We start from the raw sequence: 26,545 nt of genomic DNA, 5'->3' as shown, positions 1-26,545 counted from the left end.
AAACATTGTACGGTTTTCTTTTATTTTTTATAAATTTGTAAACAAACACACGTACTTGTAACATATCCTTCATGTACTGTATACTGTAACATCTGTGCACCATTAATGTTGTCACTCTTCCTGCGGTTGTTTTGCCAGGCCAATGAACGACCTGACCCCCTACCTAGGATTATCTTCAAAACAATGGTGTCACAACAGTTGTCATCATCGCAGTTGTTTTAGGTCAGTAAATGACCTGATCACATTGTACGATCTTGAAAACAATGGTATCAAAGCAGTTGTTGTCACTCTCCTCGCAGCTGTTTTACGAGGTCGGTAAATGACCTGACCCTATCATATTCTACCTTACCCGTCCACCTGTGTGAGGAAAATGTAATTAATACTTTTTTAAATTCACTGGTTGTCTCCCACCAAGGTAGCTAACCCAAAGAAGAAGAAACACATTCATCATCATTCATTCAATAGCTGTATTGCCAGAAGTGTTATGAGCTCAGAAGGATGAGTGAGGATGTTACAGTTCTGGAGGTGGGAAGTACAGTACCTGTACTCTGAAGGATGAGTGAGGATGTTACAGTACTGGAGGTGGGAAGTACAGTACCTGTACTCTGAAGGATGAGTGAGGATGTTACAGTACTGGAGGTGGGAAGTACAGTACCTGTACTCTGAAGGATGAGTGAGGATGTTACAGTACTGGAGGTGGGAAGTACAGTACCTGTACTCTGAAGGATGAGTGAGGATGTTACAGTACTGGAGGTGGGAAGTACAGTACCTGTACTCTGAAGGATGAGTGAGGATGTTACAGTTCTGGAGGTGGGAAGTACAGTACCTGTACTCTGAAGGATGAGTGAGGATGTTACAGTACTGGAGGTGGGAAGTACAGTACCTGTACTCTGAAGGATGAGTGAGGATGTTACAGTTCTGGAGGTGGGAAGTACAGTACTTGTACTCTGAAGGATAAGTGAGAATGATACACTTTAGACACCTCCTTGAATCATATCTATTCACCTCGGGGAAGTGACTAAGAGAATAAATAATGGTGAATATGTTTACTTCTACGGCTTAACCTCCGCTGCTGACAATCCATACAAACAATAAAAGTATGACTCACAAAACTGTATTAACATGTAATGATACAACAGGTGGTCCTTGACTTACAATGGGGCTATGTTCTGACGAACTCATCCTCAGTTGAAAATTCTGTAAATCGAAGACGTATATGACATGCTAAATAGATAATTTACTACCATCATTGAATAAGTAAATAAACAAATTATTACTGTAACTATATGTACCAGTATTGAAAAATAAATGAATACAAGTTACAGACTATCAATAAATATACAGTATAAAATATGCACCACTATCGCACCTTTGTGAAGTCAAAATATTTTAAGCTGAACCACTCTACAGTGGACCCCCGGTTATCGGCCAACTCGGTTATCAGCGGGGTTTTTGGTGCCCAGTTATCAGCTGTCCGCTCGGTTATCGGCAGTTTTGTACGCGTCCATCCGCCGGCTGGGGCAGCTTGCGCTTCAGTTTGGCTTTGTCTCTCGGTGGCTGAGGAAGCTTCTGCTCATACATCCAAACATTTCACTTGTTTACCATTGTTTTTAGTGGTTTTCTTGCAGTGCAACTGTGAAATAAGTAACCATGGCTCCAAAGAAAGTTCCACTGAAGAGCTGCAAGAGCTTCAACTTGAACAGCAACAGATTGCAGCTGAGGAACTTGCTTCAGAGGAGGAGGAAGAGGGAGTGAAGGAGGTGCCTTCTTCAGAGATTAAACTATTATTATTATTATAATCAAAAAGAAGCGCTAAGCCACAAGGGCTATACAGCGCTGCAGGGTAGGGAAGGAAGCGAGGGTATTGGATGGCAGAAGGGAGGAGGGATGATCAGTAGGTTACAGAAAACAGCGGGGCAGGGGATAGTACAGGGGTAGAGGGTAGCAAGAGATTGAAGTAGAAAGGGCTGAAGGTATCAGAATTTGTGAAGTCAGTTGTTGTCAAAAAGTCAATGAGAGAGTCCGGATGAAAGGTGGGTCAATCAGCGAGAAGGGAAGGTAAAGAGAGAGCGAAGATGACGACGGAGGTAAATTCTGCGTGCTCGTTGATAAAGTGGGCAGTCCAACAGAATGTGGCTGACTGATAATGGAGCTAGGCAATTCTCACAGAGAGGAGCAGGGCGCCTCTCCATGAGATATCCATGAGTAAGACGAGTATGGCCAATGCGAAGACGGGAGAGAGTAGTCTCCCAACCTCGACACTGGTGATAAGAAGACAGCCAGTAACCTATACGTACTTGGTTTAATAGATTGAAGTTTGTTGCCGAGCATGGTAGACCAACGGTGTTGCCAACGGGTGTGAAGGTGGGAAGATATTGCAGCAAAATAGTCCGTAAATGGAATACCTCTATATGAAACTGGTAGGTCATGTACTGCTGACTGTGCAGCAGTGTCTGCCTGCTCATTGCCCTGTACATCAACATGACCAGGGACCCAACAAAAAACAATATCTTTATGCTTGGTAAAGATGCGGCATAGCCAAAGTTGGATACGGAGGACTAAGGGGTGAGGTGTATCAAATTTCTGTATAGCCTGTAAAGCACTAAGGGAGTCTGAGACAACCACAAATGATGACACAGGCATAGATGCAATACGGATAAGTGCTGCAAGGATGGCATACAATTCAGCAGTAAAAATACTAGCCGAAGATAGTAAATGCCCTCGTACGACGCTGTCCGGAAACACTGCTGCGAATCCTACGCCATCAGAAGACTTAGAGCCATCTGTGTACAGAGCAATGGCATGAGAATGAGAGTGAAAGTGGTTAAGAAAAAGAGAGTGGGAAGCGACCGTAAACAGTTGGGCTTTCGAGCAAGGGAGAGAGAAAGAACAGACTCGAACAGCTGGAACTTCCCAGGGGGATAGGGAAAAGTGAGATGCTACATGAACATAGAAAGGTGGTAATTGAAGAGAAGACAAGAGCGAATGAAGGCGAAGAGAGAAGGGACGGAGTAAACAGGGGCGGTGAACAAATAATGTCTACTAATATCAGTGACCATTCTATAAATGGAAGGATTGCGGAGATCATGAGAGCGTACATAGTAGCGAAGGCAATGGACATCATGGCGATCAGATAAGGATGGAACGTTCGCTTCTGCATAGAGGCTCTCGACAGGGGAAGAGCAAAAAGCACCAAGGCATAAACGTAATCCTTGGTGATGAATGGGGTTAAGGCTAGAGAGAGTAGCAGGAGATGCTGCTGAATAGATCTGGTCACCATAATCAAGTTTCGATAAAATAAGGGTGGAATGTAGGCGAAGGAGGGTTCGACGATCAGCTCCCCATGAAAGATGAGCAAGGGTTTTAAGAAGGTTCAGCCGGCTGTGACAAGTTGCCTTCAGAGAGGTAATGTGAGGTTTCCAGGATAACCTACGATCAAAGAGGAGGCCCAGAAACTTGACTGTATCACGTTCAGGGATACGGGAGCCATAGAGGTACAAAGGATGATCGGAGATGACAGAGCATCTAGTGAAAGTAATTTGGTGGGTTTTAGTGCTGGAAAGTTTAAACCCACGTGTGGTGGCCCAATTGGAAACACGGTCGACTGCATGCTGGAGAGAAACTGTAATGAGGTGACAGTCAGCACCTGCACAGGCAATAGCGAAGTCATCAACATAGAGTGATGACCAAATATTTGATGGAAGACTAGAGGCCAAATCATTAATAGCAAGGAGAAAAAGTGTTGTGCTCAGAACACATCCCTGGGGGACACCTTCAGCTTGGATAAAGTTCGGGGAGAGCACATTATTAACCTGAACACGGAAATGCCTGTAAGTTAAAAAGTTCTTAAGGAAGGATGGTAGATTGCCTCGAAGGCCTAAGGAGTGGGCTTGGGCTAAAATATTATACCTCCAAGTTGTGTCATATGCCTTCTCAAGGTCAAAAAATATGGCAATAACTGAGTGGTTATTCGCAAAGGCATTACGAACATACGTATCCAAGCGTAGTAAGGGGCCTATGGTAGAACGTCCCTTACGAAAGCCATATTGACGAGTGGAGAGACTGTTGTGTGTCTCTAAATACCACACTAAACGTCTATTTACTTGGCGTTCCATCACTTTGCAAACTGCACTGGTAAGAGCAATGGGACGATAGTGGGAGGTTTCATGTCCCGTAGTGCCTGGTTTGCGGAAAGGGAGAACAATGGCGGATTTCCACAGCTGTGGAAGAACTCCTTGTGACCAAATAAGATTGTAAAGGCGTAATAGGACTGCAAGGGCTGACTGATGTAAGTGTTGTAGCATACGAATATGAATGTCGTCGGGCCCAGCTGCCGATGATCGGCAAGCTGAGAGTGTTGCCTCCAGTTCTTGAAGTGTAAAAGGCACATTATACTGTTCTTCTCTGAGAGAAGAAAAGTCCAAGGGTGCTAACTCTCTGGCAGACTTTGAGGAAAGAAATGAGGGGCATAGATGGAGTCCCTGAGAAATACGGACCAGATGATTGCCAATTTCATTGGCAACATCTAGTGGGTTTGCTATTTCAATACCGGCAACCCGCAGAACAGGAGCCGGGTCAGGAGAATATTTACCACTCAGTTTTCATACTTTTTTCCAGACTGCACTCATAGAGGAAGCAGAGGTGATGGTGGAGACATAATCTCGCCAGCAAGTGCGTTTAGCGTCACGGATGACACGGCGAGCGATCGCATGCTTCTGCTTAAAATCAAGAAGTCTCTCTGTGGTTCTATTGTACCGGTACCTGCCCCATGCAGCGCGTTTCAAACGTACTGCACGAGCACAAGCAGGAGACCACCAAGGCACGCATTTCTGAGAATGCCTGCGCGAAGTTTGGGGTATAGAATGAGAAGCTGCGGTTAAAACAGAGGACGAGAAGAGGTGTAAAAGCTCATCAATGGAGGACGAAGAAGGAACCTCTCTAAAAACAGTTAGGTGTGAGTAAAGGTTCCAATTTGCCTGATCAAATTGCCAGCGTGGGATGCGAAGAGGTGGTGAATATGAAGGGGAAGTAAGAATGATTGGGAAATGATCGCTGTCATGTAAGTCCGGGAGAACAGACCAAGTGAAGTCTAATGCGGCGGAGGAAGAGCAGACTGAGAGATCGATGCAAGAGAGAGTGCGAGTCCGAGGATCAAAATGGGTGCGAGTACCTGTATTTAAAACATGGAGGGGGTGGGTGGCAAGAAAAGCCTCTAACTGAAAGCCACGGGAATCACAGTGAGACCCCCCCAGAGGAAATGGTGGGCATTAAAATCACCAAGTAACAGAATCGGTGGTGGTAATGACGAAACAAGAAAGGCAATATCCGGAATAGATAATGCCTGAGAAGGAGAGAGATATAAAGAACAGAGCGTATACCACCTATGCAAGTGGATACGGGCTGCTGTGTAATGCAGTGAAGTACGAACAAATAGCTGATGGTACGGAATATCAGTGTGTAGAAGAAGGGCACTTTCATTAAAGGTCCCATCAGGAAAAGGATCTGAAGAATACAATAAATTATATCCTGAGATGGGAGAGATAACAGCAGAGTGTAATTTTGGTTCCTGTAAGCAAACACCAACAGGGGAAAACTGGGAGAGTAACATCTGAAGCTCACCCCGATTACCCCTGAGGCCGTGTATATTCCACTGTAAATAGGCCATGATTGGCAATGATAAAGATACCTGAAATACGCAGGTAAGGGTTCCTACGGACTAGAGGGGTTAGAAAAGTCCACATGCGGAGGCAGTGGAAAACGTTCAAGCAGTGAAGGAATGGTGCGCTGTGAAGAAAGGAGTTGCGCAGATGGAGCAGAGGAGAGAGAAGGAGCGGAGGGTGGATCAGTGTCCATTGATGGTTTGGTCTCTGCAATATATTCAGAGATTGCTTCAAGTGTTTCGGAATTCAGAGACGTCGTATGGGAGACAATATTGGAAATGGTAGGGGGAGGATGAGTAAAGATTGGAACTGTATTGGACTTTACCAAGGTAGGGGGGGGCGAAAGGGTGGAGGGAGCTGGAGAAGCGTGGAAGGGGACAGAAGAGGCAGAAACCTGGGAGGTGGCAGAAGAGGAAGAAGCTTGGGAGGGAACAGGGGAGGAAGGTACAGTACGAGGAGGAGGGTGAACCTCTACACTTGTAACAGAGCCAGTGAGAGGGGGAGAACCAGGTACAGAGACAGGGAAGGTAAAATGAGGAGGTGGAAGATGGGTAGGAGGTGTTAACGGACCTTTTTTTGACTTTTGAGAAGTAGAGGGACGATTGGGAGGAGGTGTCATACGAAATCTCGTCGCTACTGAGGCTTGTGAGAGAGAACACGAAGAAGCGAGATCAGACTGAGGCGTTGAAGTAAGGACGTCTGAGCCGAGGACAGCAAAAGAATTAGATACAGGAGTGACTATGGAAGAGGTAACCACAGAGGTGGGTGCAGAAGATGGGATACCAGAAGTGGGGGGGACGTTTTGAAACACGGGAATAAGAAACACGAGGTAGTCTCCCTTGAAGGCGGAGATGAGAAACTGCCATGGCATAAGGGAGACCTTCTGCCTCTTTGAGGTAACGGATTTCCCGCTCGTTTAAGTAGACATGACAACGGCGAGAGTACAAAGGGTGAGCCTCATGACAATTAAGGCAAGAGGGAGGTCGATTGCAAGACGTATTAGAATGATCATCGGCACCACAGACTGGGCATTCGGCGATAGATCTGCAATATTTCGCTGGATGGCCAAATCGCCAGCAATTTATACACTGTTGCGGTGTAGGGATCACCTTTTGAACTTGTAACCGATGTCCTGCTACATAAACTGAGGATGGGAGTTAACGGCTGTCAAAAGTTAAACGAGCCACATTGCTAGGGTATCGTCTCCGCCCGCGGGCAGGAAGAACGTAAGTGTCTACCTTGAGGATTGGGAGATCTTGGAGTTCCAGCTGTTCTAGAATGTCAGTGCCACATGTCTGGAAATTTTGTTGAACTATGGTATGGGGCAGAATGACGGTACCACTACAAGAATTGAGGGAATGATGTTTTTCAAGAGTGACAGGAACAGTATCGATATGGGAAAGACGAGAAAGCTCATGAGCTTGGGTAGCATTCTGTACGGTGATGATGAGCGTACCGCTCTTAAGAGCACGAAAAGAAATATCTTTACCAACATGGCGTAGGAGTGCCTTGCAAATACTGTGGTCAGAAAGATAGGCAGTAGAGGAAGTCGGTCGTAAAGTGAAGAATTTAGTCCATTGTGCAGTCTGAAACTGAGTGTGAAAAGGTAGTGAAGGATGTGTTAATCTTTTCTGAGAAGAACGAGAAGGTGGAGAAGTATCATCAGCAGGTAATTGTCGTTGGCGTTTAGGCGTGGGACCAGAGTTGGTCCGACGTGGAATGGGTCGGCGATTCGAAAATTGCCGCACCGTAGAGGGAGAGGCCGGAAGCATAGTCAGAGGAGAGCGAAGGTCAGATAAATCGAAGGAGTCAGTCGAGGCCTCAGTACCTCAGTACCTGAAGCGGGTGAGGAAACAGCACCGGCAATAGGTACAGAGGCATGAGGAGTGTCCGAAAAGTGGTCCAAAGATGAGGCGGGGTCAGAACGGGGTGCGGTATCAAGAAGGAGCCCGGGGGTAGCAGGTTCATGGACTAGGGCTGCCATGGTTAGGTTACTTCTTTCTTTTTGTTTTTAAGAAAAAAAAAGAAAGAAGAAAAGAAAATAATAAAAAAGAATAAAAAAAAGGGGGGACCGGGGAGGGATAGTTCCTATGAGGAATGAAAGGGGCAGAAATCTCCCTCCGCACCCAAGAGGACCTCAGCACCGCAAGTAGCGCAGATGCAGCATGGAACTCATGCCATACCCTACCCATCATGCCAGTAAACCGGCAATCCGGGATAGCAACCTCACATCCGCCGAGCTACCTCAGTGGGCAAAAGAGAGGGCGGCCGGAAATCCGCCACAAAGCATACCTCCTTCGGCCACCAGCCCCGGAATCCAAAAGGTGGCTTCCAGAGATACACCCGTCACCCGAGAGACACCCAAGCCACCCTCCGGGATACTGGAGAGGGATCGGGACATCCCCAGACAATCCAGATTCCACGGCAAACTACGCCACTGCCAAGAACCTCAACAGAATGGGATGGACCCCGGTACCCTTTCCCCTACCTAGGAACTAGCGTGCCTGTGGGAAAAAAAAAAAAAAAAAAAAAAAACCAAAGGCCAAAAAGGAAGGGCAAAAGGGAGTGGTGGGGAGGAGGAGGAGGAAAAAAAAAAGGGAAGGATGGGGAGGATGGGATAGGGAACGGGGGATTGGGGGGTAGTTAGGTTCGGTCTGAGGAAGGAGACCGACAGGTCTAATTCCTCAGACCAAGAGCCTCTTCACCACGCCAAGGAGCCCCTCTTGAAGAGGTTCAGAGATTAAAGAGGTGTGTGCAATGTGGACCAGGGTGCAGGCTTTTGTAGAGAAACACCACCCTGACAAAGCTGAAACAAGCCATATCTGCAACATGTTTAGTGACAAAACCCTGTCCAACTTCAGGGAAATCTTAAAGAGATGCCAGAAACAGAGCACTCTGGACAGTTATTTTGTGAGACAGGGGTCCAGTGACTCTCAAGTTGGTTCTAGTGGCATTAAAAGACCGAGAAGGGAAGTAACCCCAGAGAAGGCATTACTACCTAAAGTCTTCATGGAGGGGGATTTCCCTTCCAAACACTAACTCCTCCCTCTTTCCTCCTCCCTATCTTCTGGAAGCCAGCATTAGCCTTCAATAAAGGTATACGTATAATACTTACATAATTGTAAAAAAAAATATTTTTTTTGTGAATATTTTTGTTGGGAATGAATTAATTTTTTTCCCATTAATTCTTATGGGAAATATTAATTCAGTTATCAGCCATTTTGGTTATCAGCCGACCTTCAGAAACGGATTACGGTCGATAACCAGGGGTCCACTGTAATGTCAAAATATTTAAGTTGAATTATCATAAAGTTAAAATATGTAAGTCAAACCATTGTAAAGCGAGGAGCACCTGTACTGAAGTACAAAATTTGTATAAATATCAGAAACTAATGAGGTAATTATGTCCCTCACTTTCCGTCAGTTTTGAAGTGCGAACCAACAATTAAGCCGTTGGCATCCACAAATTTGTGAACGTTTTCCTTAGTCACTCCAGAACCAATCAAAACAGGAATATCAACATTACTGGCAACATCTGAAAAAAAAAAAAAATAAAATACTGTTACACAGGGCACAGATCTGTATTTCAGTAAAGTGTTAAAGAAATGTAAAATTTACTAGTATGGTAGCGAACTGCTTGACGACGGGGATATGTTCTGAGACATGCATCGGTAGGTGATTTAGTTGTTGTGTGAATGAGAGAGAGAGAGAGAGAGAGAGAGAGAGAGATTGATTTTGTTCGGATTTTTAACCCCGGAGGGTTAGCCACCCAGGATAACCCAAGAAAGTCAGTGCGTCATCGAGGACTGTCTAACTTATTTCCATTGGGGTCCTTAATCTTGTCCCCCAGGATGCGACCCACACCAGTCGACTAACACCCAGGTACCTATTTGCTGCTAGGTGAACAGGACAACAGGTGTAAGGAAACGTGTCGAATGTTTCCACCCGCCGGGAATCGAACCCGGGCCCTCCGTGTGTGAAGCGGGAACTTTAGCCACCAGGCCACCGGGCCCGGCAACATTAGCGGATTTGTATGCTTAGGGGACGTGATAAACAAAACACAAAATTATAACAATAATAATAATACTTCATTTCATCATGATACAATGTTTGTACAAAGGTGAATGATATTTTTGTGTACATGCTTAAAGCCCCTTAACCCTTAAACTGTCCAAACATATATCTACGTTCACGTGCGTAGCGCTCTGAAAGTAGATCTCCGTTTCATTTAACATGCTCTCAAATGTAAAAAAAACGTAAATCTATGTTTGGAGCGCTACGCACATGAATGTAGATCTATAAACCATACCCCCGGCCGGGATTGAACCCGCGGTCATAGAGTCCCGGCCGGGGGCATGGTTTATTTGCAATCGTGTCATTACGATTTCTTGAGTAATGTAGATCTATGTTTGGACAGTTTAAGGGTTAATATGCAGAGCATTTTGGGCAAACTTGCGACTAACTAAAGATTAAAATAGGAATGACAATTTCTGTAATTTTACACATACAGTCTCTTAGGTGCGCATAAGTATAAATTCTAACATATTGACATAAAGAGGGACACAGGGAAAAATGATGCTATGAAGAGATGCAGGAAACACCAGATGTATGAGGCTGCTGCCACTAACACCCCATACTGTTTTGTCTCATCTTTTTTTTTTATAAGCAGAAAGAATACACTCTAGAATAAACATAAAAAATACAGTATAGTAAATACATAACCAGTAATACAGTTATCATTATCAAATACATATTATGTACTGTACATAACTCTATGTGCTGTACTTTCATACGACTGGCAGCGCATGAGACCACCATCAGACATGTGGTCCCTCGTTGACCGAAACGTCGTTATGCGACACATTATAATTTTTTTAAATACACCGGCTGTTTCCCAGCAGGGCAGGTGACCCAAAATAGAAGAAACACTTTCATCATCATCCACTCCATCACTGTCTTGCCAGAGGGGTGCTGACAATACAGTTAAAAGAAACTGCAACATATCTCCACCTCTCCTTCAGTGCTGGCACTGTACTTCCCACCTCCAGGACTCAAGTCCGGCTAACCAGTTTCAGTAAATCCTTTCAAAAATGTTACTTTGCTCACACTCCAACAGCATGTCGTCATAAAAATAATTTGTCTGAACTCACTCCTATCTAACACACTCATGCATGCTGGAAGTCCAAGCCACTCACACACAAAACCACCTCTACCCACTCCCTCCAACTTTACCTAGGGTGAATCCCCAGCCCCACCTTCCTTATAGTTGTAATAATATTGGTAGAATTACCAACAATATGTTAGTTAACAGTACACAAGTGCAACTAATGTGACCTTTTATTGTGGCGATGTTTCACTCTCCAGAGGCTTTAAGCTCCTGGAAAGTGAAACATAGTTGTGATGTTTACCAAGAAATTTGTGTTGAAAATGGTATAAAATATTGACAAGCTGAAGATAAAGACGTGCAACTGAAGATAGCAACTGTGTAGACAAAACATTTCATAAATAAAGATACTAAACTGTTGCACATGTGTCTTAAACAACAGAGAAATTTGACTGCATGTGTCACTCAGTACTCATCCCGTACCCATAAAAAATATTTATATATCACACACAATAAAAACAATGATTAAATTAAAAATAAAAAGAAGTGAAGACTGTATTTACTACAACAAATGAGTAAACAAAACAAATGCACATTAAATCAATAATTTTGACACAAGATCAAAACATACAATGCAACCTTGATTGATTTACTTCTCTTTATAATTTGTTTTACGTAAATGGTTTAGAAAACTGACAAGTTGAAGAATGAGACATTAATCCAACGTCTGGTTATTTTTACTGTGGAAACGTAGGATTGGATTAAGAAATGGACTTTAGGAGCTGCAGCCCAGGGTCCTCTGAGAACTGGAGGGCCTCCATAGGCTGCAACCCAGGGTCCTCTGCCAACTGGAGGGCCTCCATAGGCTGCAACCCAGGGTCCTCTGCCAACTGGAGGGCCTCCATAGGCTGCAACCCAGGGTCCTCTGTCAAATGGAGGGCCTCCACGAACTGTAACCCAGGGTCCTCTGCCAAATGGAGGGCCTCCAGGGGCTGCAGCCCAGGGTCCTCTGTAAACTGGAAGGCCTCCATAGGCTGCAACCCAGGGTCCTCTCTCAACTGGAGGGCCTCCATAGGCTGCAACCCAGGGTCCTCTGCCAAATGGAGGGCCTCCAGGGGCTGCAGCCCAGGGTCCTCTGTAAACTGGAAGGCCTCCATAGGCTGTAACCCAGGGTCCCCTGCCAAATAGGGGGCCTCCATGAGCTGTAACCCAGGGTCCTCTGCCAACTGGAGGGCCTCCATGAGCTGTAACCCAGGGTCCTCTGCCAACTGGAGGGCCTCCATGAACTGTAACCCAGGGTCCTCTGCCAAATAGAGGGCCTCCATGAGCTGTAACCCAGGGTCCTCTGCCAAATAGAGGGCCTCCATGAGCTGTAACCCAGGGTCCTCTGCCAAATAGAGGGCCTCCATGAGCTGTAACCCAGGGTCCTCTGCCAAATAGAGGGCCTCCATGAGCTGTAACCCAGGGTCCTCTGCCAAATGGAGGGCCTCCATAAACTGTAACCCAGGGTCCTCTGCCAAATGAAGGGCCTCCATGAACTGTAACCCAGGGTCCTCTGCCAAATGGAGGGCCTCCATGAACTGTAACCCAGGGTCCTATGCCAAATGGAGGGCCTCCATAAACTGTAACCCAGGGTCCTCTGCCAAATGGAGGGCCTCCATAAACTGTAACCCAGGGTCCTCTGCCAAATGGAGGGCCTCCATGAACTGTAACCCAGGGTCCTCTGCCAAATGGAGGGCCTCCATGAACTGTAACCCAGGGTCCTCTGCCAAATGAAGGGCCTCCATGAACTGTAACCCAGGGTCCTCTGCCAAATGGAGGGCCTCCATGAACTGTAACCCAGGGTCCTCTGCCAAATGGAGGGCCTCCATAAACTGTAACCCAGGGTCCTCTGCCAAATGGAGGGCCTCCATGAACTGTAACCCAGGGTCCTCTGCCAAATGGAGGGCCTCCATGAACTGTAACCCAGGGTCCTCTGCCAAATGGAGGGCCTCCATGAGCTGTAACCCAGGGTCCTCTGCCAAATGGAGGGCCTCCATAAACTGTAACCCAGGATCCTCTGCCAAATGGAGGGCATCCATAAACTGTAACCCAGGGTCCTCTGCCAAATGGAGGGCCTTCATGAGCTCTAACCCAGGATCCTCTGCCAACTGGAGGGCCTCCAGCGGCTGCAAGCCAGAGTCCTCTGCCAAATGGAGGGCCTCCATAGGCTGCAACCCAGGGTGCTCCACCAGCTGGAGTGCCTCCAGAGATTAAGTGAAAAGTATTCACGGTTACTGCTGGAGGTTCATAATTTTTTTTTTCAACAAACCGGCTGTATCCCACTGAGGCAGGGTGACCTAAAAAGAAAAGCGAAAGTTTCTCTTTTTAAATTTAGTAATGTATACAGAAGAAGGGGTTACTAGCCCCTTGCTCCCAGCATTTTAGTCGCCTCTTACGACACACATGGCTTACAGAGGAAGAATTCTGCTCCACTTCCTCATACCAGGAGTATACCTGGAGAGAGTTTCTAGAGTCAGCACCCCGTAGCCCGGTCTGTGACCAGGCCTCATGGTGGATCAGGGCCTGATCAACCAAGCTGTTATTATTACATGACATATATGATGGACTGTTGACTCCCGTGATTATTTTCTGATGGATATTTAAAAGTGGATCCCTATTAGGGGCCTCACAGTACCTGTAATTTGGGGGCCTCACAGTGCCTGTAGCCCAGGTGCCTCACAGTGCCTGTAGCCCAGGTGCCTCACAGTGCCTGTAGCCCAGGTGCCTCACAGTGCCTGTAGCCCAGGTGCCTCACAGTACCTGTAACTTGGGGGCCTCACAGTGCCTGTAGCCCAGGGGCCTCACAGTACCTGTAACTTGGGGGCCTCACAGTGCCTGTAGCCCAGGTGCCTCACAGTGCCTGTAGCCCAGGTGCCTCACAATACCTGTAGCCCAGGGGCCTCACAGTACCTGTAGCCCAGGGGCCTCACAGTACCTGTAGCCCAGGGGCCTCACAGTACCTGTAGCCCAGGGGCCTCACAGTACCTGTAACTTGGGAGCCTCACAGTACCTGTAGCCCAGGGGCCTCACAGTACCTGTAGCCCAGGGGCCTCACAGTACCTGTAGCCCAGGGGCCTCACAGTACCTGTAGCCCAGGGGCCTCACAGTACCTGTAACCAAGGGGCCTCACAGTACCTGTAGCCCAGGGGCCTCACAGTACCTGTAGCCCAGGGGCCTCACAGTACCTGTAGCCCAGGGGCCTCACAGTGCCTGTAGCTCAGGGGCCTCACAGTACCTGTAGCCCAGGGGCCTCACAGTACCTGTAGCCCAGGAGCCTCACAGTACCTGTAACCCAGGGGCCTCACAGTACCTGTAGCTCAGGGGCCTCACAGTACCTGTAACCCAGGGGCCTCACAGTACCTGTAGCCCAGGGGCCTCACAGTACCTGTAGCCCAGGGGCCTCGCAGAACCTGTAGCCCAGGGGCCTCACAGTACCTGTAGCCCAGGGGCCTCACAGTACCTGTAGCTCAGGGGCCTCACAGTACCTGTAGCTCAGGGGCCTCACAGAACCTGTAGCTCAGGGGCCTCACAGTACCTGTAGCCCAGGGGCCTCACAGTACCTGTAGCCCAGGGGCCTCACAGTACCAGCAGCCCAGGGGCCTCACAGTTCCTGTAGCCCAGGGGCCTCACAGTTCTTGTAGCCCAGGGGCCCCACAGTTCCTGTAGCCCAGGGACTTCACAGAACCTGTAGCCCAGGGGCCTCACAGTTCCGGTAGCCCAGGGGCCTCACAGTTCCTGTAGCCCAGGGGCCTCACAGTTCCTGTAGCCCAGGGGCCTCACAGTACCTGTAGCCCAGGGGCCTCACAGTACCTGTAGCCCAGGGGCCTCACAGTACCTGTAGCCCAGGGGCCTCACAGTACCTGTAGCCCAGGGGCCTCACAGTACCTGTAGCCCAGGGGCCTCACAGTACCTGTAGCCCAGGGGCCTCACAGTACCTGTAGCCCAGGGGCCTCACAGTACCTGTAGCCCAGGGGCCTCACAGTACCTGTAGCCCAGGGGCCTCACAGTGCCTGTAGCCCAGGGGCCTCACAGTGCCTGTAGCCCAGGGGCCTCACAGTACCTGTAGCCCAGGGGCCTCAGAGTACCTGTAGCCCAGGGGCCTCACAGTACCTGTAGCCCAGGGGCCTCACAGTACCTGTAGCCCAGGGGCCTCACAGTACCTGTAGCCCAGGGGCCTCACAGTACCTGTAGCCCAGGGGCCTCACAGTACCTGTAGCCCAGGGGCCTCACAGTACCTGTAGCCCAGGGGCCTCACAGTACCTGTTGCTCAGGGGCCTCACAGTACCTGTAGCCCAGGGGCCTCACAGTACCTGTAGCCCAGGGGCCTCACAGTACCTGTAGCCCAGGGGCCTCACAGTACCTGTTGCTCAGGGGCCTCACAGTACCTGTAGCCCAGGGGCCTCACAGTACCTGTAGCCCAGGGGCCTCACAGTACCTGTAGCCCAGGGGCCTCACAGTACCTGTAGCCCAGGGGCCTCACAGTGCCTGTAGCCCAGGGGCCTCACAGTGCCTGTAGCCCAGGGGCCTCACAGTACCTGTAGCCCAGGGGCCTCACAGTACCTGTAGCCCAGGGGCCTCACAGTACCTGTAGCCCAGGGGCCTCACAGTACCTGTAGCCCAGGGGCCTCACAGTACCTGTAGCCCAGGGGCCTCACAGTACCTGTAGCCCAGGGGCCTCACAGTACCTGTAGCCCAGGGGCCTCACAGTACCTGTAGCCCAGGGGCCTCACAGTACCTGTAGCCCAGGGGCCTCACAGTACCTGTAGCCCAGGGGCCTCACAGTACCTGTAGCTCAGGGGCCTCACAGTACCTGTAACCCAGGGGCCTCACAGTACCTGTAGCTCAGGGGCCTCACAGTACCTGTAGCCCAGGGGCCTCACAGTGCCTGTAGCTCAGGGGCCTCACAGTGCCTGTACCCCAGGGGCCTCACAGTGCCTGTAGCCCAGGGGCCTCACAGTGCCTGTAGCCCAGGGGCCTCACAGTGCCTGTAGCTCAGGGGCCTCACAGTACCTGTAGCCCAGGGGCCTCACAGTGCCTGTAGCCCAGGGGCCTCACAGTGCCTGTAGCCCAGGGGCCTCACAGTGCCTGTAGCCCAGGGGCCTCACAGTGCCTGTAGCCCAGGGGCCTCACAGTGCCTGTAGCCCAGGGGCCTCACAGTACCTGTAACCCAGGGGCCTCACAGTACCTGTAGCCCAGGGGCCTCACAGTACCTGTAGCTCAGGGGCCTCACAGTGCCTGTAGCCCAGGGGCCTCACAGTACCTGTAACCCAGGGGCCTCACAGTACCTGTAGCCCAGGGGCCTCACAGTACCTGTAGCCCAGGGGCCTCACAGTATCTGTAGCCTAGGGGCCTCACAGTACCTGTAGCCCAGGGGCCTCACAGTACCTGGAGCCCAGGGGCATCACAGTACCTGTAGTCCAGGGGCCTCACAGTACCTGTAGCCCAGGGGCTTCACAGTACCTATAGCTCAGGGGCTTCACAGTACCTATAGCTCAGGGGCTTCACAGTACCTGTAGTCCAGGGGCCTCACAGTACCTGTAGCCCAGGGGCCTCACAGTACCTGTAGCCCAGGGGCCTCACAGTACCTGTAGCCCAGGGGCCTCACAGTACCTGTAGCCCAGGGGCCTCACAGTACCTGTAGCCCAGGGGCCTCACAGTACCTGTAGCCCAGGGGCCTCACAGTGCCTGTAGCCCAGGGGCCTCACAGTACCTGTAGCCCAGGGGCCTCACAGTGCCTGTAGCCCAGGGGCCTCACAGTGCCTGTAGCCCAGGGGCCTCACAGTACCTGTAACCCATGAGCCTCACAGTGCCTGTAGCCCAGGGGCCTCACAGTACCTGTAGCCCAGGGGCCTCACAGTACCTGTAGCCCAGGGGCCTCACAGTACCTGTAGCCCAGGGGCCTCACAGTACCTGTAGCCCAGGGGCCTCACAGTACCTGTAGCCCAGGGGCCTCACAGTACCTGTAGCCCAGGGGCCTCACAGTACCTGTAGCCCAGGGGCCTCACAGTACCTGTAGCCCAGGGGCCTCACAGTACCTGTAGCCCAGGGGCCTCACAGTGCCTGTAGCCCAGGGGCCTCACAGTGCCTGTAGCCCAGGGGCCTCACAGTACCTGTAACCCAGGGGCCTCACAGTACCTGTAACCCAGGGGCCTCACAGTACCTGTAGCCCAGGGGCCTCACAGTACCTGTAGCCCAGGGGCCTCACAGTACCTGTAGCCCAGGGGCCTCACAGTTCCTGTAGCCCAGGGGCCTCACAGTTCCTGTAGCCCAGGGGCCTCACAGTTCCTGTAGCCCAGGGGCCTCACAGTTCCTGTAGCCCAGGGGCCTCACAGTTCCTGTAGCCCAGGGGCCTCACAGTTCCTGTAGCCCAGGGGCCTCACAGTTCCTGTAGCCCAGGGGCCTCACAGTTCCTGTAGCCCAGGGGCCTCACAGTACCTGTAGCCCAGGGGCCTCACAGTTCCTGTAGCCCAGGGGCCTCACAGTACCTGTAGCCCAGGGGCCTCACAGTACCTGTAGCCCAGGGGCCTCACAGTACCTGTAGCCCAGGGGCCTCACAGTACCTGTAGCCCAGGGGCCTCACAGTACCTGTAGCCCAGGGGCCTCACAGTACCTGTAGCCCAGGTGCCTCACAGTACCTGTAGCCCAGGTGCCTCACAGTACCTGTAGCCCAGGGGCCTCACAGTACCTGTAGCCCAGGGGCCTCACAGTACCTGTAGCCCAGGGGCCTCACAGTACCTGTAGCCCAGGTGCCTCACAGTACCTGTAGCCCAGGGGCCTCACAATACCTGTAGCCCAGGGGCCTCACAGTACCTGTAGCCCAGAGGCCTCACAGTACCTGTAGCCCAGGGGCCTCACAGTACCTGTAGCCAAGGGGCCTCACAGTACCTGTAGCCCAGGGGCCTCACAGTGCCTGTAGCCCAGGGGCCTCACAGTACCTGTAGCCCAGGGGCCTCGCAGTACCTGTAGCCCAGGGGCCTCACAGTACCTGTAGCCCAGGGGCCTCACAGTACCTGAGTGATAAAGCTTGGTTTGATTAGTAGCTGAAGTTTTAAGGCTAATTCTTGGCGAGTTATGTGAACAGCAGGGGCGCCAGGAGTACACAGAGAACACAATAAGTGTCAGGGGCCCAAGACTGTTTAACTGCCTCCCAGCATACATAAGGGGGATTACCAATAAACCACTGTCTTCAAGACCCCTTGTTGTCTTCAAGACCCATGACTGTCTTCAAGACCCCTGGCTGTCTTCAAGACCCCTGGCTGTCTTCAAGACCCCTGGCTGTTTTCAAGACCCCTGGCTGTCTTCTAGACCCCTGGCTGTCTTCAAGACCCCTTGTTGTCTTCAAGACCCATGACTGTCTTCAAGACCCCTGGCTGTCTTCAAGACCCCTGGCTGTCTTCAAGACCCCTGGCTGTTTTCAAGACCCCTAGCTGTCTTCAAGACCCCTGGCTGTCTTCAAGACCCCTGGCTGTCTTCAAGACCCCTGGCTGTTTTCAAGACCTCTGGTTATCTTCTAGACCCCTCATTGTCTTCAAGAAGGCACTGGACAGGCACCTAAAGCCAGTACTTGACCAGCTAGGCTGTGGTTCATATGTCAGTTTGTGTGCTGCTAGCAGTAATAGCCTTGTTGATTAGACCCTCATCCATCATGAGGCCTGGTCTCAGACTGGACCATGGGGAAGTTGACCCCCAAAACCCTCTCCATGTATACTCCAGGTAAGTGGGTGGGTGGGAAGAGGTGGTTTTGAGAAGGACCTACCTAGAATGGGCCAGTAGGCCTGCTACAGTGTTCTTCCATTATGTTCTCTTTCTGTTGTTCTTTGAGAAGGACCTGCCTAATATGAGCCAGTAGGCCTACTGTAATGCTCCTCCATTCTCATGTTCTTATGATACACTGTCAGCTTACCATGAAGGGGGAGGGGTAGGTTGAGGACAAGCTCTGGGCCCTAAATAAATCAAGATGCTTAAAAAGAAAATGCTGTGAGATCCCTTTAATGAAGATACAGTATACTTCTGATATAACACACCTCGATATAACAGACTTCTGAAATAACAGACAAAATCCTCCGGTTAAATTGTACTTATCATTGATGTTCAATTTTTACTGCAGTGTATCAGCAAACTGAGTGTATAGCAAGTGTTGATAAGTAAGAACAATGAACACTGTGAAGTGGTCGCAGCATTCAACACACAGGGGAGCCCGGTGTTCCTCACTGTTAGGTTTCCGACCCCCAACGATAAGCAAAAATTACCAGCAGGTGAACAAGAGCAGTTTCCCGCTATCGAATGCATCTATAAACTGCTGATAATGTGTTCACACTGTCATATATTAAGTGCTCAGTACAGCCAGGCATAAAAAAAGATAAAATAAATACAAAGTGCATATACAATACAGCCTCTCATCACTTAGCGACGTACTCGTTTACCGATGACTCGGACTTACGACGGGCTCTCTGACCAGTATTCATACTTAAATAATTTATATTAGAGCTATTTCCTCTATTCTCTTCATTACAATATACAGTACACTACTGTATAAACATTTAAAAATATACCAGAAATGTTATAAATGGTGCAAATGTGACATTAAAACAATATCAAAGATGGCTGACACAAACCCACCACCATTATGGTATGCTCCTTGCTTAGCGACGAATTTGTTTACCGACATGGTCTCAGGAACACAACTCTGTCGTTAACCCTTAACCCTTAAATGGTCCAAACGTATATATACGTTTTTTCAACATCTGAAAGTATGTAAAAAAATGTAGATCTTTTTTTTTTTGTTTTACATTTGAAAACGTGTAAAAAAACTTTTATCTACATTTTTTTTTGTTATATTTGAAAATATGTAAAAAAAAGTAGATCTACTTTTGTAGCTACGAATTTGAACGTCGATTTGTTTGGACCGTTTAAGGGTTAAACTGTCCAAACACAGATCTATGTTCAGGCACTTCGAATGCAGATCTACTTTGTTTTTTTACATTTGAAAGCATGTAAAATAAAACATAGATCTACACTCAGAGCGCTATGCAGAACGTAGATCTACGTTTGGACAGTTTAACCCGTAAACGGTCCAAGCAGATCTACGTTCACATGTGTAGTGCTACAAAAGTAGTTCAAAGTTTTTTTTACACATTTTCAAATGTAAAAAAACAAGAAGAAGATCTACTTTCAAATGTTGAAAAAACGTATATATACGTTTGGACCATTTACGAATTAAGGGTTAAGTGAGGAGTGGTTGTACTTAAGATAAGATTTTGTTCGGATTTTTAACCCCGGAGGGTTAGCCTCCCAGGATAACCCAAGAAAGTCAGTGCGTCATCGAGGACTGTCTAACTTATTTCCATTGGGGTCCTTAATCTTGTCCCCCAGGATGCGACCCACACCAGTCCACTAACACCCAGGTACCTATTTGCTGCTAGGTGAACAGGACAATAGGTGTAAGGAAACGTGTCGAAATGTTTCCATCCGCCGGGAATTGAACCCGGGCCCTCCGTGTGTGAAGCGGGAGCTTTAGCCACCAGGCCACCGGGACACCCTTACTTACTTACTAACTTACTTACCTTAAAATATGGTGCCAGTTGCCCTTCCATTATGCAACTGTTGTGAGTTAAACTGGTGAAAACACTTTATATAATGAATTAATATTAGTCTTCCTGAAATGCTCAAGGATGCTAGCGGCATGCCACTAGCATGCCTGAGCATGCCACTAGCATGCCTGAGCATGCCACTAGCATGCCTGAGCATGCCACTAGCATGCCTGAGCATGCCACTAGCATGCCACTAACATGCCACTAGCATGCCTGAGCATGCCACTAACATGCCACTAGCATGCCTGAGCATGCCGCTAGCATGCCTGAGCATGCCGCTAGCATGCCTAAGCATGCCGCTAGCATGCCTGAGCATGCCACTAGCATGCCGCTAGCATGCCTGAGCATGCCACTAGCATGCCTGAGCATGCCACTAGCATGCCTGAGCATGTCACTAGCATGCCTGAGCATGCTGCTAGCATGCCACTAGCATCCCTGAGCATGCCACTAGCATGCCTGAGCATGCCTGAGCATGCCACTAGCATGCCACTAGCATCCCTGAGCATGCCACTAGCATGCCTGAGCATGCCGCTAGCATGCCACTAGCATGCCTGAGCATGCCACTAGCATCCCTGAGCATGCCACTAGCATGCCTGAGCATGCTGCTAGCATGCCACTAGCATCCCTGAGCATGCCACTAGCATGCCTGAGCATGCCACTAGCATGCCTGAGCATGTCACTAGCATGCCTGAGCATGCCACTAGCATCCCTGAGCATGCCACTAGCATGCCTGAGCATGCCACTAGCATGCCACTAGCATCCCTGAGCATGCCACTAGCATGCCTGAGCATGCCGCTAGCATGCCACTAGCATCCCTGAGCATGCCACTAGCATGCCTGAGCATGCCACTAGCATGCCTGAGCATGTGTACGAATGGTATATAATACCGACAAGATGAGAGTAAGACACATGTGCAACATCTGGGTATCTTTATTGTAGACGTTTCGCCATCCAGTGGCTTTATCAATACAAATTCTAGGACATAACCTTCACGACAACTACTACTACTACTAACCCATCTCTTTGGGAAGGACCTACTTCCACTGGGGAATCCCGCCTACCAGTGAATTTGCCCTCGTCTGCTTCACCTGACGTTACTATATAAGCGCCAGGATTCTTTCTTCTGCTTCAGAATCTCCACGACTATGGTGCTGTTCGCACCTACTCCTAGGTTGAGGGACTGATTACCTCATATTCTGTACATAGTTCTACTGTCTTCAAGTTATGTCCTAGAATTTGTATTGATAAAGCCACTGGATGGCGAAACGTCTACAATAAAGATACCCAGATGTTGCACATGTGTCTTACTCTCATGCCTGAGCATGCTGCTAGCATGCCACTAGCATGCCTGAGCATGCCACTAGCATGCCTGAGCATGTCACTAGCATGCCTGAGCATGCCACTAACATGCCACTAGCATGCCTGAGCATGCCACTAGCATGCCTGAGCATGCTGCTAGCATGCCACTAGCATGCCTGAGCATGCCACTAGCATGCCTGAGCATGTCACTAGCATGCCACTAACATGCCACTAGCATGCCTGAGCATGCCACTAGCATGCCTAGCATTTTATAACATGTAAATCACACATTATTAGATCTGCTTGGACAGTTTAAGGGTTAATACATACATTGTTTATACAGTAGTGTATGTTAATACATTATCTGTGATTCTTCAGCATTATTCTTGTTTCATGAACACCGGGAAACTCTCTTGGATTAGATTACTGTGTCTAAATCAGTAATGGTATAAATAACACTTATATGGACATATAGGTGAGTACAAACAGGAAGTACATGTGTCTGGTACTCAGCAGACGGAGGATAGAGCCTCCAACACATCTTACACTGTGACCCACATGGGTTTAGTGCTTAACATGAGTTATATAACATACAGGTAGTCCTTGGCTTATGATGGGTTCATCGGAACATAAATCCATCCTGAGTTGAAAATGTTGTAAGTTAAAAATATCGTAAGTCGAATATGAATATATGATAAATAAATAAATAACTGTCACTAGTAAATAAATAAATAATTACTGTAACTAAATACCAGTATTGAAAAGTAAATAAATAAGTATAAGTTACAGGCTATCAATAATTATTATTATATTATTTTTATTACTATCACACTGGCCGATTCCCACCAAGGCAGGGTGGCCCGAAAAAGAAAAACTTTCACCATCATTCACTCCATCACTGTCTTGCCAGAAGGGTGCTTTACACTACAGTTTTTAAACTGCAACATTAACACCCCTCCTTCAGAGTGCAGGCACTGTACTTCCCATCTCCAGGACTCAAGTCCGGCCTGCCGGTTTCCCTGAACCCCTTCATAAATGTTACTTTGCTCACACTCCAACAGCACGTCAAGTATTAAAAACCATTTGTCTCCATTCACTCCTATCAAACACGCTCACAAATAAGAAACATTTACACCATTGTAAAGTTGAGATATTGTAATTCAAACCATCGTAAATCAAGGACCTGTATAACACTACCTATGGACATTTCTTGTTACCATGTAGCTGATTGTGGTCTGCTTCTTGGCCAGTGGCCGAGCCAGTAATAACCACACCGTTGGCCAGGAAGAACTTGGCCGCCTCAGCCGTGGCCACAATGTCGACATCGCTTGTTATGGCGTGGGCGCTGTACCATAAAAAATTATCATTCAAAATTGAATAGGGAAAAATTAATAATTTATAAATTTTATGAGATATTTGCTACTGAGTTTGAGAGTTTTCCTTAGCCTATAGGCCTTGGGCCAGGCCTATCTGGATGTTACAGTTTTGGAAAGTCATCTAAGCCGTAATAAGGAATAAGAAGTCACAATACCGTGACTGAAACAATACACAAATAATCCGCACACAGAAGAGTGAAACTCATAAGGTGTAACACTGGTACACATCTCACAAGACACTGACTGAGTGATGGTAAAAGTATTCTCCTTCTCTGTCACCTTAATACATGACCAAGTGTTCAAGGATCTTCAATTATAACACGATGCTCAAAAACAAATGCAACACTATCTTAACATTACAATCAACTCTCTTATATAGCCCCTCACTATCTTATTTACTAACTTACTAACATATTTACTAACCTATTTACTAACTTACTAACATATTTACTAACCTATTTACTAACTTACTAACCTATTTACTAACTTACTAACCTATTTACTAACTTACTAACCTATTTACTAACTTACTAACCTATTTACTAACTTACTAACCTATTTACTAACTTACTAACCTATTTACTAACTTACTAACCTATTTACTAACTTACTAACCTATTTACTAACTTACTAACATATTTACTAACTTACTAACCTATTTACTAACTTACTAACCTACTTACTAACTTACTAACCTATTTACTAATTTACTAACCTATTTACTAACTTACTAACCTATTTACTAACTTACTACCCTATTTACTAACTTACTAACCTATTTACTAACTTACTAACCTATTTACTAACTTACTAACCTATTTACTAACTTACTAACCTATTTACTAACTTACTAACCTATTTACTAACTTACTAACCTATTTACTAACTTACTAACCTATTTACTAACTTACTAACCTATTTACTAACTTACTAACCTACTTACTAACTTACTAACCTACTTACTAACTTACTAACCTACTTACTTACTAACTTACTAACCTATTTACTAACTTACTAACCTATTTACTAACTTACTAACCTATTTACTAACTTACTAACCTATTTACTAACTTACTAACCTATTTACTAACTTACTAACCTGTTTACTAACTTACTAACCTATTTACTAACTTACTAACCTACTTACTAACTTACTAACCTATTTACTAACTTACTAACCTACTTACTAACTTACTAACCTACTTACTAACTTACTAACATATTTACTAACTTACTAACCTATTTACTAACTTACTAACCTATTTACTAACTTACTAACCTATTTACTAACTTACTAACCTATTTACTAACTTACTAACCTACTTACTAACTTACTAACCTACTTACTAACTTACTAACCTACTTACTAACTTACTAACATATTTACTAACTTACTAACCTATTTACTAACTTACTAACCTATTTACTAACTTACTAACCTATTTACTAACTTACTAACCTATTTACTAACTTACTAACCTACTTACTAACTTACTAACCTATTTACTAACTTACTAACCTACTTACTAACTTACTAACCTATTTACTAACTTACTACCCTATTTACTAACTTACTAACCTATTTACTAACTTACTAACCTATTTACTAACTTACTAACCTACTTACTAACTTACTAACCTATTTACTAACTTACTAACCTATTTACTAACTTACTAACCTACTAACTTACTAACCTATTTACTAACTTACTAACCTATTTACTAACTTACTAACCTATTTACTAACTTACTAACCTACTTACTAACTTACTAACCTATTTACTAACTTACTAACCTATTTACTAACTTACTAACCTACTTACTAACTTACTAACCTATTTACTAACTTACTAAACTATTTACTAACTTACTAACCTATTTACTAACTTACTAACCTACTTACTAACTTACTAACATATTTACTAACTTACTAACATATTTACTAACTACTAACCTATTTACTAACTTACTACCCTATTTACTAACTTACTAACCTATTTACTAACTTACTAACCTATTTACTAACTTACTTACTAACTTACTAACCTATTTACTAACTTACTACCCTATTTACTAACTTACTAACCTATTTACTAACTTACTAACCTATTTACTAACTTACTTACTAACTTACTAACCTATTTACTAACTTACTAACCTATTTACTAACTTACTTACTAACTTACTAACCTATTTACTAACTTACTACCCTATTTACTAACTTACTAACCTATTTACTAACTCCTCTGTATAGCAAGATTTTTAAAAATACAAATAAAAACTATGTATACACAAAATTCAACAGTGCGTAAAAAAGCCTTCACAGAAAGTGCCATTTAAATTTTGATATTCTTCTTTAATATTATTTACAATTTTGTTTACATTATACAGTGGAGTCTTGCAAGAAACATTATACAGTGGAGTCTTGCAAGAAACATTATACAGTGGAGTCTTGCAAGAAACATTATACAGTGGAGTCTTGCAAGAAACATTATACAGTGGAGTCTTGCAAGAAACATTATACAGTGGAGTCTTGCAAGAAACATTATACAGTGGAGTCTTGCAAGAAACATTATACAGTGGAGTCTTGCAAGAAACATTATCATAATTCCACTGTACGTCAAGAAGCATGTGTGTTATATCAGTCTTCCAGGATGATACCCAGGTGTTGGGCATGTGTTTCAGTCTTTGAAAAGTATGGCCAGGAAGATACCCAGGTGTTGTGCATGTGTTTCAGTCTTTGAAAAGTATGGCCAGGAAGATACCCAGGTGTTGTGCATGTGTTTCAGTCTTTGAAAAGTATGGCCAGGAAGATACCCAGGTGTTGTGCATGTGTTTCAGTCTTTGAAAAGTATGGCCAGGAAGATACCCAGGTGTTGTGCATGTGTTTCAGTCTTTGAAAAGTATGGCCAGGAAGATACCCAGGTGTTGTGCATGTGTTTCAGTCTTTGAAAAGTATGGCCAGGAAGATACCCAGGTGTTGTGCATGTGTTTCAGTCTTTGAAAAGTATGGCCAGGAAGATACCCAGGTGTTGGGCATGTGTTTCAGTCTTTGAAAAGTATGGCCAGGAAGATACCCAGGTGTTGTGCATGTGTTTCAGTCTTTGAAAAGTATGGCCAGGAAGATACCCAGGTGTTGTGCATGTGTTTCAGTCTTTGAAAAGTATGGCCAGGAAGATACCCAGGTGTTGTGCATGTGTTTCAGTCTTTGAAAAGTTTGGCCAGGAAGATACCCAGGTGTTGTGCATGTGTTTCAGTCTTTAACTTATATTACCTGTGTTTCTTCTTTATGTCAACGAACACCAAAACATCCTCAGCACCAATTGTACGTCGGTAGCGTAGCAAAGACCCAGCACAGCCATCCATCAAGCCTTCATCCGCTACGTGAGAGAACACAAAACACTCAGCACGGATGAACTGCAATCCACAGGCTTTGCTGACAGCTAATGCTTCCTGGTTCCCTCCTGCCAGTAT

At 46.6% G+C, this 26,545-nt stretch overlaps 1 protein-coding gene across 1 annotated transcript; it reads right to left on the bottom strand.

The window, feature by feature from the left end:
- Positions 1 to 26,545, bottom strand: LOC128697395 (uncharacterized protein F13E9.13, mitochondrial; the record flags this gene model as incomplete). Its single annotated transcript, XM_070081649.1, is given in 4 exon segments — positions 1 to 357; positions 9,075 to 9,195; positions 22,913 to 23,040; positions 26,346 to 26,545. Coding segments are annotated over 4 exon segments (522 nt in total), but the record flags the coding sequence as incomplete, so codon positions are not given.

This window comes from Cherax quadricarinatus, unplaced genomic scaffold, assembly GCF_038502225.1.
Source record: "Cherax quadricarinatus isolate ZL_2023a unplaced genomic scaffold, ASM3850222v1 Contig3478, whole genome shotgun sequence".
Taxonomy (NCBI): Eukaryota; Metazoa; Arthropoda; class Malacostraca; order Decapoda; family Parastacidae; genus Cherax; species Cherax quadricarinatus.
Note: the sequence above shows the minus strand (reverse complement) of the source record. Positions and strands in the feature narration are given on the sequence as shown.